The sequence below is a fragment of the Medicago sativa genome, chromosome 1 (assembly GCF_051527215.1).
Source record: "Medicago sativa cultivar Bolivia chromosome 1, Bolivia_mono, whole genome shotgun sequence".
Lineage (NCBI taxonomy): Eukaryota > Viridiplantae > Streptophyta > Magnoliopsida > Fabales > Fabaceae > Medicago > Medicago sativa.
Window position 1 is genome coordinate 16,683,868 of NC_140749.1, and position 18,579 is coordinate 16,702,446.

The 18,579-nt window shown below is 32.8% G+C and overlaps 2 protein-coding genes and 1 long non-coding RNA gene across 3 annotated transcripts; all 3 read left to right on the top strand.

Moving 5' to 3' along the window:
• The first annotated feature begins 2,027 nt into the window (after positions 1 to 2,027).
• On the top strand, positions 2,028 to 4,058 carry LOC146953135 (uncharacterized). The gene is made up of 3 exons (XR_015008066.1): positions 2,028 to 2,412; positions 3,167 to 3,221; positions 3,887 to 4,058. It is a non-coding gene; the product is annotated as an uncharacterized LOC146953135 (long non-coding RNA).
• Positions 4,059 to 5,381: 1,323 nt separating this feature from the next.
• On the top strand, positions 5,382 to 9,947 carry LOC146953136 (ras-related protein RABC1-like). The gene is made up of 6 exons (XM_085708003.1): positions 5,382 to 5,658; positions 6,819 to 6,887; positions 7,392 to 7,457; positions 9,024 to 9,145; positions 9,258 to 9,386; positions 9,670 to 9,947. The coding sequence occupies exons 1-6, from the start codon at positions 5,511 to 5,513 to the stop codon at positions 9,781 to 9,783; spliced, it is 648 nt and encodes a 215-aa protein (XP_085564129.1). The 5' UTR covers positions 5,382 to 5,510; the 3' UTR covers positions 9,784 to 9,947.
• A 5,784-nt stretch (positions 9,948 to 15,731) lies between these two features.
• On the top strand, positions 15,732 to 18,145 carry LOC146953137 (chaperone protein dnaJ 10-like). The gene is made up of 7 exons (XM_085740972.1): positions 15,732 to 15,761; positions 15,869 to 15,998; positions 16,471 to 16,629; positions 16,741 to 16,919; positions 17,237 to 17,317; positions 17,559 to 17,693; positions 17,820 to 18,145. Exons 1-7 carry the CDS (start codon positions 15,732 to 15,734, stop codon positions 17,958 to 17,960), a joined length of 855 nt encoding a protein of 284 aa, XP_085597098.1. The 3' UTR covers positions 17,961 to 18,145.
• The last annotated feature ends 434 nt before the right edge of the window (positions 18,146 to 18,579 follow it).

Genomic DNA, 18,579 nt, shown 5'->3' on the forward strand with positions numbered 1-18,579 from the left:
ATGAGTGATATAACTAATGTTTTAAAGTTTTGAGTTAAGAAGTGATGTTCATTTTCACTTAAGTAGTTGCTTAAAGTCCAATGTGATGATGTCATGAATTCTCTCTTGACTCAACAATGGTATAAGTGCCACAAATTCAACTAAATGCATACCAATATGAATGGATGGACACTAATTTGAAGCATAGATGTACCTATATACATAATTTCTTAGGGTGTATTTTGGAGGGCTATATAAGTTTATGTCTATATTTAATATATATTAGACGTTAAAAAGAGTGGAAAGATTATCATGATATATGACCATACAACAATTTAATCACACTTCATTCATTTTTAAAAACATTTTATAGCTTGTTTAAACATATAAAAGAAAAATAAGTCATCCTTTTCCTCCCCTCCAAAATTCCCTTCCCAGGTAGACCCTTAAGGTTTTAAGTTAAAACGCGGTGTTTAATTCACTTGTGTGGTTTCTTAAAATCCAAAATGATAATCTTCCGAGCTTCTGTCATGACCTAACATGTGTTTGATTTAATTCACAACGAAAATTCCCTCAAAAAAAAAAAAAAAATTCACAACGAGAATTTTGAGTTATATTCTTTTAAACCCAATTGGTTAGGAAAATGACACCATGCCCAAAGGCATGACTATGAAAGGATTTGTATCAAGACTTTGTTGGCTAACTAAATCCTCCTCCCTTAATAGAATTTTAAATAGATTTATAGAAAACTATGCATTTGTTCGTTGAGTGGTTATATCAGTTGTGCCACCTACATTTTCTAGTCCCTTAGTTTCCTTTAGGAATGGATCTTGTGATTATTTGACAACCGAATTTGATTATCTTTAAGCACATAATAAAATATATGGCCAACCTTGGTAATATTATAGGCATACACAATTTTGTTTTTTGACGAGTTGGTGTTCTTCTCCTTGGTAGGCCTTAAGTCATGAAATGATCATCGTTTTCCTTTAAGGATTTATTCGTCGATATATCTATCGTTAGAGGTGAAAAATGGGTTGGCCCCGTCCGAGAGGCCCGATTATATTAATGGATTAGCCCGGCCCAACCCAATTATAATTGGGCTGCAAATTCTAGAGCCTGGCCCGACCCGTTTATGTTATATTTTTAAAAAATTTATTCACTCTTTTTTATGTATTTTTTTATTTATTAGTTACTCACCACTATTTTTTTTACTAAAATATGATTGGATGGACATAAAAATGTAAATAATTTTTACATTAACAATGAATAATAATTAAACTCTAGATTATTCCTTCAATTAAATCAAATTACTAATTTATAAACTTTAAAATTTTAAAAGTTTTAGCTAAATTCATCATATTTATTAAGTTTATTTATTTAAATATTATTTTATTATTAATAAATTTTAAATTAGTTGCTAATTTTTTAAGAAAATATACTGTTTTTTTAACAAAAATCAAATGAAATATCGATAACGGGCCGGCCCAAACCCGGATGGGCCATCCCAGCACGGGTCGCACTTTGGTATGGGCCAAAAAAGCCCAAGTGATTTTTGGGCTAGTTTTTTAGGCCCGACCGGACCCAAAATATGGGTTAATGGGTCGGCTCATTAGCTCGATCCAATTTTTAGAGCTCTATTTATCGTGGATTCCACTGACATATCGTCAAACTCTTTCATATTTATCGTGGAATCGACCAACATATCGTCGCACTCTTTCATCATGATTAAAAACTCAACAATCAAAATACAGTATTTGGCGAAATACACAAAATTTTAAGTAATGATACATTCAAAACATGACATGTGTAAGAACACGTCACAATCACTAATCAAAATACAATCATTGGCAGAATACATGTAAGTTTCTAAGTAATGGTACAATTAAAACAAGCCATGTGTAAGAATGTGTCACGGTTAAAAACTCGAAATGGTAATACAATGTTTGACAGAATACACATAATTTTCTATGTAACAAACAATCAAAACATCACATGTGTAAGAACACGTCATAATTAAAAACTCACCAATCAAAATACAATTGTTGTCGAAATACACGTAAATTTTTAAGTAATGATACAATCAAAACATGCCATGTGTACTTGTGATAGGTTTGTGTGCGGTTCAATAGTAATAAGTAGCAGTTTTCTTCTATTAAATTTCATGTCACAAGTCACAAATTACATTCAACACTCTAACTATCCTTTATGAACATCATTTCAATCTATAAACAATCGTAGACCAGACATTGTTCAGATTCATTTTCATTCTCCTATTTTCATCTTACTAAACACTTTGTTACTTACGCTCTAACTCCCTCTTTATAGGTAAACTTATATCTTTTCGATCTATACATTGATGGTTGCAGTTTGGGAGACCAATTGGAGGGTGATTCAACTGGCTTTGATCATCATTCAACTGCAATTTTATGTGTAATTCTCAATTCTCTTTTAGCTTTTGACAAACATCATGAGTAGCTAATTTTCATGTTGTTAGGGATGAGATTATCTAGATGACAACTTTTGTTCTATGACTTTCTTTTGATTATTGAAGAAGTTTATTGAATCATTTTTCTTATCTCTGTTCTTAATGCTTTTATTGCTTGCCCGCCTTTAAATTGATTTACGATTTATATTGTGAAACGGAAGTTGAATTTATATACGCTTGAGATAAGAAATTCTTGCCTTTGTAATCTAGAAATAGATGCAAACCCTTGAAACCAATTACGAATTCTTGTTCAATCATGCTTAATTCTAGTCTTAAATTCTCTAAGGAATTAGGGCAAGAATAAATTAGAGAATTCGGTAATGATTCGATACATCGATTCAATAGTCATATTCATGTTGATAACTTAAGATAATCATCTAGTGAAACTCATCCCTGCCAATTTTATTATTATAAAGTTCAAACCAATTTTATTTTGCTAAATTTTCATTATTGCCATCAAACAAACTCAGTACCTTTTTGTTCAATTAAGTTATAAATGCTATTCGACAGTATAACGCGATCCTCGAGTTCGACACTCGATCTTATCGTTTTAATTTTACTACTTGCACGATTTTGTACGCTTGTGAAAATCGCTATCACTTCCCTAACTATATTTATTGTTGAGATTCTATGTATTTAGATTGTAAATTGAGACAAAAATTATTATCTGATAAAAACTTGGTATTTGTCTCACAACAGATCTGATCAGTACAAATTTGTCACATCAATAGTGACAAATTAGTAATGCTAGCTGGTGAGTATCCCGTCTCTCATTTCCAATTTCTAATGTTGTCATCATAATTTGAATTTTCATTTCATAGTGACAAATTATTTTTCTAGTTTTGGGTTCGCCTACTAGTCTCTTGTTGTGTCATTTTACATTCTGGCTATTGCTTTAACTTGTTTAGGGATGTCTTTATAGCATCAATTTCGTAATTGATTTTCTATACCATGTGAATATCTCATAGAAGTCGTTTGTGTTTTTAAGTAAGAATTAAATTCACATTTGAAGATATTAATTGATTAAGAAAACCAAGATCCAATGAAAAATAAGAATTAAAATAAAATAAAAAATGAGAACACTCAATAATAAGAACAAAGCTAGCAGAAAGTCAGTTATTTTGTTGTTTTGGGTTTACGCTGTCAAGTGTGACAAACAAGCAATTTCTATCCATGCTAATAGTTTTTTTTTTTTTTTTTTTTTTTTTTTTTTTTTTAAGAAAATCAACGACAACTTGGATAATTAAGGGTTAAAACTAGAACTTGCACATTATAAAAGTTTAGGCTGAGGTGGACTATGACTAATAAAAGCAAATGAATGACATGGTCCAAACATGACACTGTTATTCTATCTGTATTTATCAAACTTTGTAAATTCTCTACTAATAATTTAATTTTTTAACTTGACAATATATACAGGGACCCATGATGCTTGTGTTCTAATGGAGAAATGTACATTATTTATAGAAGACCATCACTTATTCCTAACCCAGGTATAATTGTTCCATGTCCAGCACCTTAGTAGAACCAACATAACAATTCAATTTTTTTTTTGTCCATTAATGGATTCATATGATGGAAGAATCATAGCATTACTAAAATGTTCATGAAAGGATTGTTAATGAACAAGTATAATTCATACCATAACCATGGATGAATCTATAATTTTCATAGTGGTTATGAGGAGCAAAAGGTGAGATAAGGGATTGCAAATGGTAGTGGCATGACGACATTCCCATGCACTCCAGATATAGTAGTCTTACTTGAGTTTGTTTAATTTTGTGTTTAATGATTGGCAATATGCCATTGTGTTTGACTTCATGTGGCAATTACATATTTTAGATTTTGTACATCTTTCTCCATTTGTTCCTTCCATTACACATGTTTTGAACATAACTCATATATTTTATCGTATGAGGTATATGTACTCCCAATGATGGTGGATAAGGGAAAGGAATGCTTTGTGAATGAAGATATAGGCTAGAATTCGAGGTGAAGATGACAGAGATGGAGATGATATACATGCAAACACACCAATCCCTAAGTTAGTATACGATTGAGGTGGAAGTTATGTTAGAATAGTTTCCACCTCAAGCTTATACTGACTTTGGTATCAAAATGTTTGTAGGTATATCGCCTTCAACATCACCATCTCCACCTCAAATTCTAACCTCTATCTTACCTTCATTCACGGAACATTCCAATCTTTAGTCCACCATCATTGTGAGTATGGGTAAAACTTGAGTTATGTACTACACGAATGTAATGCAAGGAACAAATAGAAAGAGAAGTAGAATATCCAAAATATGAATATTCCACGTATAAAGGAAAACAAAATCATGGATTGTCCATCATTAAACACAAAAGTAAAAAAAAAAAACTCAAACATGACTACTATAACTCCAATGCACGGGAATGTCAACATACCTCCACAATTTGGACTGCATATAACTCCCTTTTGCATCTCATATCACCACTAGGAAAATTATGGTTCATCCATGATTATGGTATGAATTATATTTGGCAAAGTAACAATCATTTCATGAACAATTCTAGTACTAATATGATGTTGCTGCCTCATGATCCATTACCCTTCTTGTTTATTACCGATTGATTTGGTTTCTTTGATCTATGTTAACGAGTGCATCTGAGCACTCTTTAAGCATTTAAAATGGTAAGGTTTTATGAAAGTTTGTACGTATATTGCATTGGAAATTGAAGTTTTTAATTTATTTTTTAAAAATAATTTCTTCATTAGAAATGCTTAAAGAGTGCCCTAGAAGCACTCATTAACAAGTTCCGAAAAATGTTAACGGGTGCCCGGACCAAACCAAACCAAACCAACTTGCGGCAAAGAAGGAAAAACCGGTTCACCGCAAGAAAGCATAAATCTCACACAAATTTTCTTTGACTTTCGGCAAGCTTCTTCTAAAGATACTTTCCTTCTTTTTCAACTTTCCATATAATTCATTCAACACAAGTCTCGATTTTCGAATACAAAAGCACTTATCGAAGCTTAAACTCAAACGCGGTTTATTCTGAAATGGATGTTTCTTCTTCTTCGGCGAGTAACGCCGCTGAATTCGATTACTTGTTCAAGCTTCTTATGATTGGTGATTCTGGTGTTGGCAAAAGCACGTTGCTTCTTCGATTCACTTCTGATAACTTCGAAGATCTTTCTCCTACCATTGGTTTGTTCACAAAACCCTTGTTTACACTTTCATGATGCTTTTTTTTTCCTTATTCATGCATTTTGGATGAGATCTCTGTGTTTTTTCAATGTAGTGGTGCTCTAAATTATTCGTTTGAGGTGTTAACACGTACTATTCAAATTGATTTTGGTTCTGCAAGAAAATTGAATTTGCCTTAATTATTATTTTTTTTTTTGTAATTGATTTTGATTAAGAGTGACATTGTGATTTATGTTTGAATATATTCAGGAAAAAAAAATGATTTTTGTCAATTTGTGTTTGGATAGTTTTGATCAAAATTTTTGTGTGTGTATATATGCCTGCCACTTTGAGTGTATTTTTGAATTCTGAAGCCAAACTCAATAAGTGTATGGTCAAATCACATTTGATTTGACTAACCAAAACGTGATTTTAGGAGGTCTAGACTTGGAACTAAATGTAGGTGAAGCGCCTGTTTGGATCTGCATCCGTGTTCACCAAACGCGAGTTTATAGGATATCCGAGGCAAAACGATTGTGATTTTAAGAAGCTAGTAAAGGAAGCTTCTGTCGTATTGTGGTTTGTTGCCGTGATTTCAAGAAAAATGTGGATACCTTTTGTACCTTTTTCACGGAAAGACCCTTGAGATGGGAACTTTTGAGGGTTCATTAGGAGGTTTCGTTTGGTTTCGAGTATTCGTATTTGATCAAACTAGTAATGACTACTTGCAAGATATTGCATGAATGTAGGGGCTAAGTGACAAGAAAAGTGATGTGAAATTCCACCAAATGTCATTACTGGAGCCATTTTCTTAGTAATTCTTTGTTGTCTCACATGTCCTTTTTTTAGCTAGTTTACCATTTCATTATCTATCTGGAGTGTTGAGTTCGAACAATGGCATTTAGTCAACAGAAGAGCTTCTCTCTCATAGTGGGTTTTAGGCGAAATTTAAGGAATCAGAATAGTGGTTGAATCATGAACCTATAATGTTAATATAGACGTAAACAAACTTTATATTGCATTGGGGAAGGTCTTGATAAAACCTTTCATTTAAGAAGTCATATGAATGTGACGGTTTGTGTGGTCCATGATGCTGTTTTATCGTCCCTACCTATTCAATTTACAGATTAAAGTATAGCTTTCCTCATTTATTTGCATCGACTCTTTTGAACATAATGCAGGTGTAGACTTCAAAGTTAAATATGTTACACTTGGTGGAAAAAAGTTAAAACTTGCTATATGGGACACAGGTAATGCGACATATGCTGATTTAGTTTTTTGGAAAGTCAAAATTATGTTATTTTTCATCATTCATGGGATTCTATTCTGTTCTTCATTTTCATCGAATGTTTTCAAAATTCTGTAGTATTTAAGATGTGGAACTTCTTGTGTATTGAGTGTGGAAGTGCTAGAGCTCTCATTTACTTAACCGTTTTGATCTAATAATATCAATGCATGCCTACCAATATAAATCTTCAAAATTTATTCATGAATTTTCAAATCTATTTTGTTCGATTAAGAAGCTGATTGAAAGTTTCCCGTGTATATTTTAGAAAACATATTGCAGAGTGTGATGCTTTAATTGCTATATGAAATATTTAGCATTTCTTATAGACAGAAATTAGCAGCTTGTTTTGGCATACTATATTCTCCTCTCCTTGTTACAAAGTTACATGACTAAAACTTTTCAGAAGTCTGTTCAATCATATCTGGAATAAGTCAGTAGCATAATTTTGTGTTTTCTTGTTGTGCAGCTGGACAGGAAAGGTTTAGAACACTTACTGGTTCTTATTATAGAGGTGCACAAGGAATAATTATGGGTATGCTCCTTGATTTTTTTCCATTTTGTAGCTATGTTTCCTGCTCGTTATCCCATGAATATGATGTACCATTTTTCCCTAAATTTGTTTGAATTCTGTATTTCTGTTATCTTTTTGAGCTGTAAATCATGCAACATAGCTATGTGTTAGTTCATATCGATTTTTATTTTATTCCCTTTATGTTATTATGGTAATATTCCCTTTATGTTTTTATGGTAATGGATAGCAAACTTGGTGACTAAAATAGATTAATTTGATGATTTTGATTGTTATTATTATTAGCATTTGTGTTGTTATTCTTTAATCTTTAGTCTTATAAAACTTTCGTAATTACCATAGATAGCCTAAGGCCCTAAGCTAATCAATCTTATTTCGAAATTCAGGGATCACGACACTATTTCCTCTTGTACATTGCTTTGTAAAATAATAATGATATATTGATTTTCAAGCTGATCGATTGCGATACTTTCTTGAGGTTGAAGTGGCTCTATCAATGAGACTATTTCTATTTTCAAGAAGATATATGCCCTCGATATTTTGGATGAACATGGATACTTGATTGTGAACATGTTGATATTCTTCTGCAAATAAGACGATTTACTACTCACTTTCTCATTTTTGAAATTTGAGAATCATTGGAGAATCAAGGGCTTATTTTATATAGTATGATAGGGTCATACAAATTTCATTGCTTATAGCCTTATACAATATAGTTTGAGTAAGATGCTAGTGAACCTTGTGCTCAAATTCAAATTTTATTTTAAAAGAGTGAGGGCAACCAACATCTCAACTTAAGATATCAAGGTTAGGAGGCTCTGATACCATACATTGATCAAATACTTTGAAAGCTTAAACTGTTGGTGAAGGAACAAAAAATGGTTTGTCTGTAACAATATTTTTATGTATATAATAACTTGAAATGCAAGAAAGCTGAATAGTGAATTTAGGACCAAGTATTATGTTACTATATCTTTTAGTTGAGTGACAATTAATAATTCAGTCTTCTTGTTAATATTATATATGATCTCAATACCATAACAACAACAACAACAACCCAGCCTTTTCCCACTAAGTGGGGTCGGCTACATGGATCAAATGACCTTTTGGTTTTTCTAGTTTTTTTTTTCCTCCTCTATTTAAAGAATTCCTTGTACCGTAGAACTAGTCAGTCATAGTATGTATATTGTGAAGAAGAGTATTTTACTTCGGTTCTTGTCTTTTTTTTTCAACTCTACAATTAATTCGAACATATGATTATGTCGCTGTTTTCACATTTCAATGCTCTAGAATAGATATCTATTAATCCTTTTCTATTGTAATAGAATTAAATTCCACTCAATACCAAACCTAAAAAAAATAGGCAGAGAATCTTATATTAAGTAAAGTAGAACTAGGGAAAACAGGATTCTAGGATGGATAATTTGTCTTTTCCTAGATGCCTAAAATGCTATTTCGGTGACTTGTTTTGCTTCTAATGAGATTGTCTCTACTCTTTAGCTGTAGCTACCACATTTATCTATCGGTTTATATTGTAAACTTATCAGTGAATCTGGGTTATGAATACAGTATATGACGTAACGCGACGTGAAACTTTTACAAATCTATCTGATATATGGGCTAAAGAAATTGACTTATACTCAACAAATCAAGACTGCATCAAGATGCTTGTTGGAAACAAAGTTGACAAGGTACATCTTTTATGACTTTACATTTGTAATAATTTATTCTACCAAATTGTGTGTTAAGTTTTGATCTGTAAAAGTTTGATTATGAATATATTTTGCTTATCTCATATTTTAGGAAAGTGAAAGGGCTGTTACCAAAAAGGAAGCGGTGGACTTTGCAAGGCAATATGGGTGCCTCTATACTGAATGCAGTGCTAAAACTCGAGTAAATGTTGAGCAGTGTTTTGAGGAGCTTGTAATGAAGGTACATGTTCAGCTCTCCTCCATGTCCTCAAAAACATGAAAATTAATAAATAAACTTAAGCTTCCTGAAAGTTGGTGATTTTATGTTTCTGTCCTCTCTTGACAATTTTTTCTTGTGAAACATATTTTAAGATAAGTGCCTTCAAGTAATGAAACTTATCAGTAACTCAAATGATAATAAAATGAAAAATGGTTTTGTTTCCCCCTATCCAATCACCCATTTGCAGCATTTTCAGAAAGTGGAAGTAATGTTTCAATTTTGGGATTCCTTTTGTTGTTTCCAGATTTTGGATACACCAAGCCTCTTGGCTGAGGGCTCATCTGGTGTGAAAAAGAACATCTTCAAGCAGAAACCGCAAGAGTCAGATGCATCACCTAGCAGCTGTTGCTCATGGTGATTATGATGTTTTTAAGGAGCTGTCACCCTCCACTTTTAAGTATGATGTGAATTTCAAGTACTATGAAATTTCATTGAATGCACCAAAAAATTAATTTCTTTAGTCTGTATATCATGATCAATCTTCAGAATCTGCCTACATTTTTAATGCTTTGATGTTCAACATATGGAATCTGTCTCTACATAGGAAAGTAATGTATATGCTTGAGTTCTATCCCTCATGATAACCACCCATTCTCCTCTGCACTGCAGAAGAACCTGAATTTGGTTTCTTCTGCGGTTGTGGCAAAATAGTCGGAATAATTTGCCATTTTGCTTTCTGTTTCATTATTATGTGAACCAAAAGAAGGCTTTCTTTCGCGAAGCATAAGACATCATTACTTTGATGTCTAAATAGCTAGTAGTAGAAGGTATTGCTATATCTATGCACTAATTAGCGAAAGAAGACAAGAGGCCTTGTCTACAATGTGGTTGCTGCAACTCAAATGTCGTGCCATAGTTCATATTTGGATATGCTCTACAATTATTTTTCGTGGCTCAACATGATCCCAAAACTGTGATTTTTTCGTTACCTTTTCGTCATAACCACATTCGGTAAATGGTAATGTCTGCTCTATAGACATGTAGCAACCCAATATGCAGATTTCCATATAACCGATTTTTAATTTTTTGAGTGAATATAACAGAAGGGGTTTGTTAAAAGCAATCTCCTAATTCCTTTGAGAAATTATACTCGATGGTTTTAACAGGAGAGATATATAGACATGAAGACTTGAAATGATAATACTTTTTGAATAATTAAAGGTAACTGTGTATCTCCTACTAGAGCCGATGAGTACTGGAGAGAATCATTTGTCATGGCTCTAAGGTCCATGACAAGGGTGACACTAAAACGCGCGCGCGTGTGTATATATATGTCTGTTTTGAACTGGAAATATAAAATATATTCTCGTAAGAATAATTTTGATGCACAGTTAGTGAAAAATATTTTATACCTTCAATAAACAATAATCCATCATTTGTATGACTTTGAAGGTAGTTATGAGCAAAATTAAATATATATTATGTCGATGCATGTTGAATTAAAATCCTATTTATATTACTTTATAAAAAGTAATTAATAAATGAAAATGCTAATGAGTCTTACTTATTATTTTTCTTTTTAACAAAGAAAAATGGCCCTGATGCATTTGTTAAGACACCAAATATAATACTCCATCCGTTTCAAAATGAGTGTCATTTTAGCCAAAAAAATTTGTTTCAAAATGAATGTCACTTTACATTTCTAATACAACTTTAATTTTTTTCTCCCAACTTTACCCTCAATAAATACTTCAACTGTTCTCTCACACAATTTTCTTTTTTTTTTTTTTTGATTACAAGGAGGGCTAAAAAGCCCGGAAGGAGAAAAAACTACACCGAGATTAAACGAGGGACAGAAACCCCCAAAGCATCAGCTATAACCAAATGACTAAATTGAGTCGGACAAGACTCATAAAAACAAATATTTGTATGCAAGGAACATCCAAAATCAGCTAAAGCATCTGCACACCGATTTGTTTCTCGATAAGAGTGACGCACCACCACCTCACAATCCATCTGAAGAAGACGACGAATCTTTGCAACTAAAGAGCTACCCATGATACTTCCATTCTTTAAGTTTATCTTTTTCTTGGGCAATTTAGTAAAAGTGTTATGTCTAATGATTATTTCACTCCATTCCTTAATTTGTGTGCAATTGGCTAAAACAATACTCATTTTGAAACGGAGGGAGTAAAAAACTATTGGAGTTTATTTGTGTATTCAACCTCTTAGAGGTGTAAAAAAAATGCATGTTTTTAATATAACACACCTAATTCCCGATGGAATGTCTAATAGGCATGGCAATGGGGCGGAGCGGGGACGGTTTTTACCTACCCCATCCCCAAACCCAATTCCCTGATAAAGCCCCGTTCCCCGCCCCGTACCCCAACGGGGATGAATAATTGAACCCAAACCCCATCCCAAATGGGTTCGGGTATCCCTGCCCCGCCCCCATACCAGCAGTGGATTCAGATTTTTAATAAACATAATCCCTTGGCCCAAACTAGAACATATATCATGAACCCAAAATTCGTCCGAACATACAAAAAAAATATTTCAAATAAAGTGCAGCAACCATACAACTCGTAATCCAAATTATCAAAACCAATATCAAATTTATCAAAACCACATAATATTGTACTAGTAGATAAGAGTATTCCAAACTACCATCAAAACAACGACATAACCAAACCAATATTCCAAAACTGCCAACAAAACAACCACATAACCAAAAATATTCTACATCATTGTTCATTGAAATTGCTAACTAAGTAGATAAAAATCATTGTTCATTGAAATTGCTAACAAAAGTAGCTAGATAAGCTGCCACCACCAATGTAGTCTTCTTTCTTTCTCTTTTCTCAAAATACTACTGACCATCTTCAAAGAGGGAAGTAACGCCACTAGCTAATATTTCACCTATATAAAATATACAAGTTATAATATAAACATTAATATTTCACCTATATAAAATATACAAGTTAAAATAGGGGTAATTATGTAATTTAATATAATCGGGGCGGGTTCGGGGTGGGTACATGTTTCCCCATTACCCGCCCCACCCCCATCCTTTAAAATCGGGGAAAACCCAAACCCAAACCCAAACCCAGTCAAAGCGGATTTTCCCCGTCAAAATCGGGGCGGGTTCGGGTGGGTACCCGCGGGTACGGGTTCTGTTGCCATGCCTAATGTCTAACAAAAGAGTAAGAAATTGATCATAGGTTGCTCACAAGCCCCTTCAATTGATCTTTGGCCTTCTCAAAAACTAAAAAAATGCCCCTATCGGGAGTTGCTAACATAATCTATCAAGTCGAAACTTCCGATCGATCAAGTTCGGAGGTTACATCATAATCTTCTCTTACGTATATATCAGCCAACCTCACTTTACACTGCTTTACCTACACTCTACCTTTCTATTTCCTCCGCAATCCAAAGTTTCAATATTTTTGCAAGAAAGTGTCTCAAATCATCCTTGAATGATTGACAAAAGATTTCTACACTTATTTAACGTCAAAGAACATATATTACATCTTTTTAACCGATTACATTGTTGTTTTGCGTTTTTTTGGAGTTGTGTTGTTTTAACAACCATTTGATTGACAACTTTTGGGACAACCATAACTTTATAAAGAAAAGAAGATATCGACATAAATCAAAGCAATAGAGAGAAAATAAAAACATAATGTGAGTATGAGAGAGAAAGTTGTCACAAAAATTGTTAAAAAGTGGTTGTACAAATATCATTTCTCTATTTTTTTTTTAACATGCACCGGCCTAACTCAGAGCCTAACTCCCAAACTGTTTAACACACTAATTCCCTTGTTTAAATAGACTCAAAATTTGATGGATGAAGAATATTGTTGCTAAAAATATAAAAGATTTGTTTCAAATATATTTTGTGCTTCCATAAAATTGTTGCTGAAAATATATTTATGGATAATAAATATATTTTTGTACCGTATGAAGGAAGATTTGAAGCAAATATATTTTTAAAGGGAATATTTGATGCAAATATATTTTGCGCTCAAGGAGGAAAAAAAAGAAACGTATTTTTAGCGTGATATCTGTTCCAAATTTATGAGTTATATTTCTCTATAACCTTTTGATATCTCCTTTTAAAGTTACTAATCATTATAGTGGAACAAATATCTCCCCAAGAGTAGGTCAGTATTAGACCAATCTGAGTAAACAAATTTTTGTGTGTTCTCTCTCTCATTCTCTTCTGTTGTTCTATCTTTTGCTTGTGTTTATAACTGTCCCACATTGTTTTGGTTGCTTGATTAATTTGCTCCACACATCAAGTATTTTATTGGTGTGATTTTTAACGAATTCATATCAGGCTCATTGTATTTGCATGTTTTGATGTTTTAAATTATAGGGTTAATAGGTCTTTACCCCCTGTAATATAGGTCATTTCTGGTTTTTCCTTGTAATTTTTTTTTTTGATTTACCTCTTGTAAAAAAAAATTGTTTTGATTTACCCCTAGTAGGCCAAACAAAAACCAATTTAATTTTTTTTTTTCAAGAAATTTTCGTTTTTATTTGACCTATTAGGGAGTAAATAAAAACAATTTTTTTTTTACAGAGGGGTAAATAAATAAAAAAATTTATAGGAAGAAAACCGGAAATGACCTATATTACAGGGGGTAAAATCCTATTAACCTTAAATTATAATTAATTTTGTTTTGTGCTTTATTTATAGTAATAGTTGAATATCCCGTTGATAAAAAATACAGATATCTCCCGCGGAAAAGCACTTGGCGTGATTATGAAATCATAACATATTACGATAAATCCTACACTCCTCGTCACTCGTGACTCACTGACTCACCGATTTCTCTTCCTCATTCTTTCTTTCTTTATCTCTTCTTCATTCAGTTCAGCGTCATTCCTCAGAAGCTTCAATCGGTGAATAATGGTGAAAGAAACAGAGTATTACGATATCCTCGATGTTTCTTCTTCTGCTTCCGATAATCAAATTCGCAAAGCTTATTATCATAAGGTTCAAAAATTCGTTTCTTGTGTTTCTTTCTTTTTTCAAATTCTATATTATGAATATTGAAATCGCAATTGTAAATTTCCCATACTTTCTTGTTACAGGCAAAGCAAGTTCATCCTGATAGAAACCAAAACGATCCTAATGCTGCACACAAATTTCAGGTATAGCAGTTACTCTATATATCTCATCAAACTTTTTATTATTTCTTTCTTTTTTTATTTATTCTGTTTTGAAAGATATAATAATGATCCATATTAATAATATATAATTATAATTATGTTGTTCGCAGAATTTGTGCGAAGCGTATCAGGTTTTGAGCGATCCAGTACAGAGAAATGTGTATGATCAAAATGGGAAGAATTCTGTATCTAGGTACACATCAAATATTATTATTGTTTGTTGCATGCGATATTATGTAGAAATGATGGTTTGGACTGATGGTGTGTTAATATCAACACATGTATGTAGCTAGATGCAATCACTTCAGTATAGTATCATGTAGCGTCATGTTTGGTGTCTGTATCTTTGTCGGTACTTCATAAGTGTGATATGACCGAATCGTTGTATAAAAAAAGTTTACCTGATTGGTATATAGATTGAATACTATACATGATCACTTGTATTCTCTGATTTCGTATATGGTACATATAACAACATGAATTTTTCTATTACCTGAGTAAATGTCAGAGTTTCCATTTTTGTTATTTGATACTCACTATAGTTAATTTTCAAAAGAGCCTTTGCTGGCTATGCTAATACATAGGTATTATAGATTGGTGCCTAAGTCACAATTCTTGTCTGGTTAGAAACACAGCGCATTAGCCTTTGTTGCTGTGGTTCATGATCATGATAAATATGATTGTGAGTCCCGATCGATGGAGTCGCCTAAAACTAGTAGTTTTGGCCACAATGTAAAACTATGACATAGACATCATACATGATCACTTGTCAACAGTTCCTAAATACAATGCAAATTTCTCAAAATGAACAGGAAAAGAGAAAAAGAAAACTAGGATGTATAATCAATAAAAATTAAAAGAGAAGTGTTTTCGCAAAATATTAAAATATGGTTTCACAAAATATGCTTCCCTTAAGGTGAAGATGTTTTCACAAAATATTAATTTTTGCTTTCCTTGACAGAGAAACTATGCTTGACCCAATGACAGTCTTCGCCCAGCTCTTTGGAAGTGGATTGTTTGAGGACTATGTTGGGCATCTAGATGTTGCATCATTGGCTTCTTCTGGACTAGCTGATGGAAGTGAGGATTTTCAGGAAAAGCTAAAGGCAAGCATGTTTTGAAATTCAGTTTTCGTTATAACTTTGTTTTTCGCATTGTAATTTTGGTTAGACAAAGAGAGCTCAGGTTATGTTTTGGAGACCTATTTATATTTTCAAGGTTCTTTCTATATTCTTTACGTTTCTAGAACACAATAAGTCAGTAGCACAACTCAAAAGACAAAGATTGTTTTATTGAATTTAACATTATGTTGTGCTTCAATATAGGCTGCCAAGAAAGAAAGGAAAGAAAAGCTAGCAAGATTCTTGAAAGATTTTCTCAACCAATATGTTTGTGGTGACCAAAAGGGTTTCTATCAGAGCGCAAAATCCGAAGCAAGACGGCTTTCTCATGCAGGTTAGTGAATTCTACCTGCATTTCTTTGGTGCCAAACACATCGTGCAATTGCTTATCATTCGAAGCTGTTCATATTGAATGCCCCACATTTAACTTCTAAGCTTGACATAACACTTCTCTTACTGAAATTTTAAACGAGTTGATTCTTACATTTCTCATCAAAACTGGAATGCTTTATATTTACTTCCTGCCTTGCAAGCCATGAACTATGCTGATTTATGCGCGCAACTAGCGTCTGTACAATTAAACAGAATTTGCTTTATAGCATGTTATTGTATCAAGGATATTACAATGTCAAAATTGGATAACACTATAATGTAGTGGAATTTGAACAAATCAATATTTTTATGTGATAAGCTATTTAATAAATTGTGGGTTAGATAGCAGCAATATCAATGTAGCATAGTGGAATTTTAACAAACCGTTATTTCACCGGATATTACTAACTAGTTATCTGTGTCTCTGTTTGCAGAGTTTGGAGTTGACATGTTACATACCATAGGCTATATATATTCAAGACAAGCAGCACAAGAACTAGGGAAAAATGCCCTTTATCTGGGAGTGCCATTTCTGGCTGAATGGGTTTGCAGTAACGGACATTATTGGAAATCACAGTTTACAGCTGCTAAAGGTATAATGACAGACATCTCCATTAGCAACCCTTCCCTTAATGTCAGTTTCTTCTTATTGGAAGTTAGTTAGTCAGAACAATGTTTGATTATATTGTGCACATATGATTTAGGTGCTTATCAGTTGTTCCAACTTCAAAAAGAACTCAGCAAGCAATCTGAAATGGGTGGTAGTTGCCCCGAAAATGTTGACTCACATATTCGTCCTGATCAGGAGACATTTATATTGAATTCTTTGTGGAAGATAAATGTAGCAGACATAGAAGTAACCCTTGCACACGTGTGTCAAATGGTGAGTTCTTAATGCATATTGAAGTAACAATTCTTTGTGCACATATGGTAAAGTTGTTGATCGGCAAACATGTTATTGTATTCAATGCCTTTTGTTTAGACCATGAAGCTATTGGTATGAAAATAAAAGGTTCTCACCATATGATGAAATGTGGAATTGTCAGCTATAAAGACTTGAGCCTAAAGTAATGTATCTGAAACAAGTGATAGTGAATTTTGGATATGACCTTTTGTGAAAACTGTTTTTTCATGACCAACCAGCATAATATAGGAAATGAAAAGGCTAGAAGATTCTTACTGATAAATCTGCTATTGCAGGTGCTAAAGGAAAACAACGTTAGGAAAGATGAACTTCAAGGTCGGGCTGCCGCTCTTAAAATTCTTGGGAAAATATTTCAGGTGCACATACTAACATATTTAACATCAAGTTTTCTAACTTTCAGCTTTCTAGGAACACATGCCAAAAATTTGAAGAAAACTACTTTCCGTGATTGATGACAGCACCAAATTGCTATCCCATAAACGCAATACTTCTTAAATGATTAACGATCAAGAAAATTTGACATCCTAATATAGTCACAATGATGAGACATTTATTTTTGTGTCTAGTAAATGATATAAAGTGACGTGCTTACTTCAGGAAAAGAATTCAAAAGGAGAAACACCGAAAAAGAAACTTGCTGATGATTCTGATGACAAAGGAAGCAGCTCTGATTCATCAGACGATGAATCCCATAGAGCACCACTAATCGATCAAACTCCCTCTTTCAATCAGGTACGATAGTTTTACATTTAATCGGTTTTATTTTCTCATATTATTACTGGTATCTATATATGTTGGTGTTTTCATAGGTGTTGACGCTTTGATTACACAAATATGTAAATATTTCTGCTTCTGCAGGGTATGGGTAGGCTCTTCAAAAAGGAGAAAGTTATCGTGAATGATGAAGAGGAGAAAGTTTACAAAAACAAATGTCTTATCTTTTTGTCTCTTGCTATTTTCATTGCTATTGTGGGTGTACTTCTATCTTCCCTTCCATAGCAAACTTGACTACATGTAATCTCTCCTTCAAGAATTACTCTTAGCTAGAAATATTGTATTATGACAATAGTTGTAATTTTACAGGATTATTACCGTTAGTGGGTTTATCAGCTCTATTAGAGTATCACCGACGCCGTATCTCATTCATAATCAATTCAATATGATTCTATATGATTTTTTTTTTCTTTTTCAAGTTCTAAAGCATCCCTTTTCCTTGTTTCCTACATTAATTAGTGAAATACAAGAGACTCTTGTCTGCAATGTGTTAGCTGCAACTCAAAAGTGGTGCCAGAGTTCTGCACTAGGTTCTATACCTGTCAATTACTTTCTTTAGCCCACCATCTTCCTACAACCATAAAATCTTTTTTACTTTACTAGTGAATAAACTTTCAATTTAGTCTCTAAACTATCGCTCTCTTTTTAATTTAGTCCACAAATTATAAAAATATAGTATCAAATAAAAGTTTTTAAAATATACAAAATCCGTCAATTTAGTTCCAAAATTATATGGAAATTCTCAATACCAGAAACTAAATTGATGGATTTCATATAATTTATGGACTACTTATATATTAGGGACTAAATTGGAGAGAGATTGATTTAGCATTTCTCTTTGAGA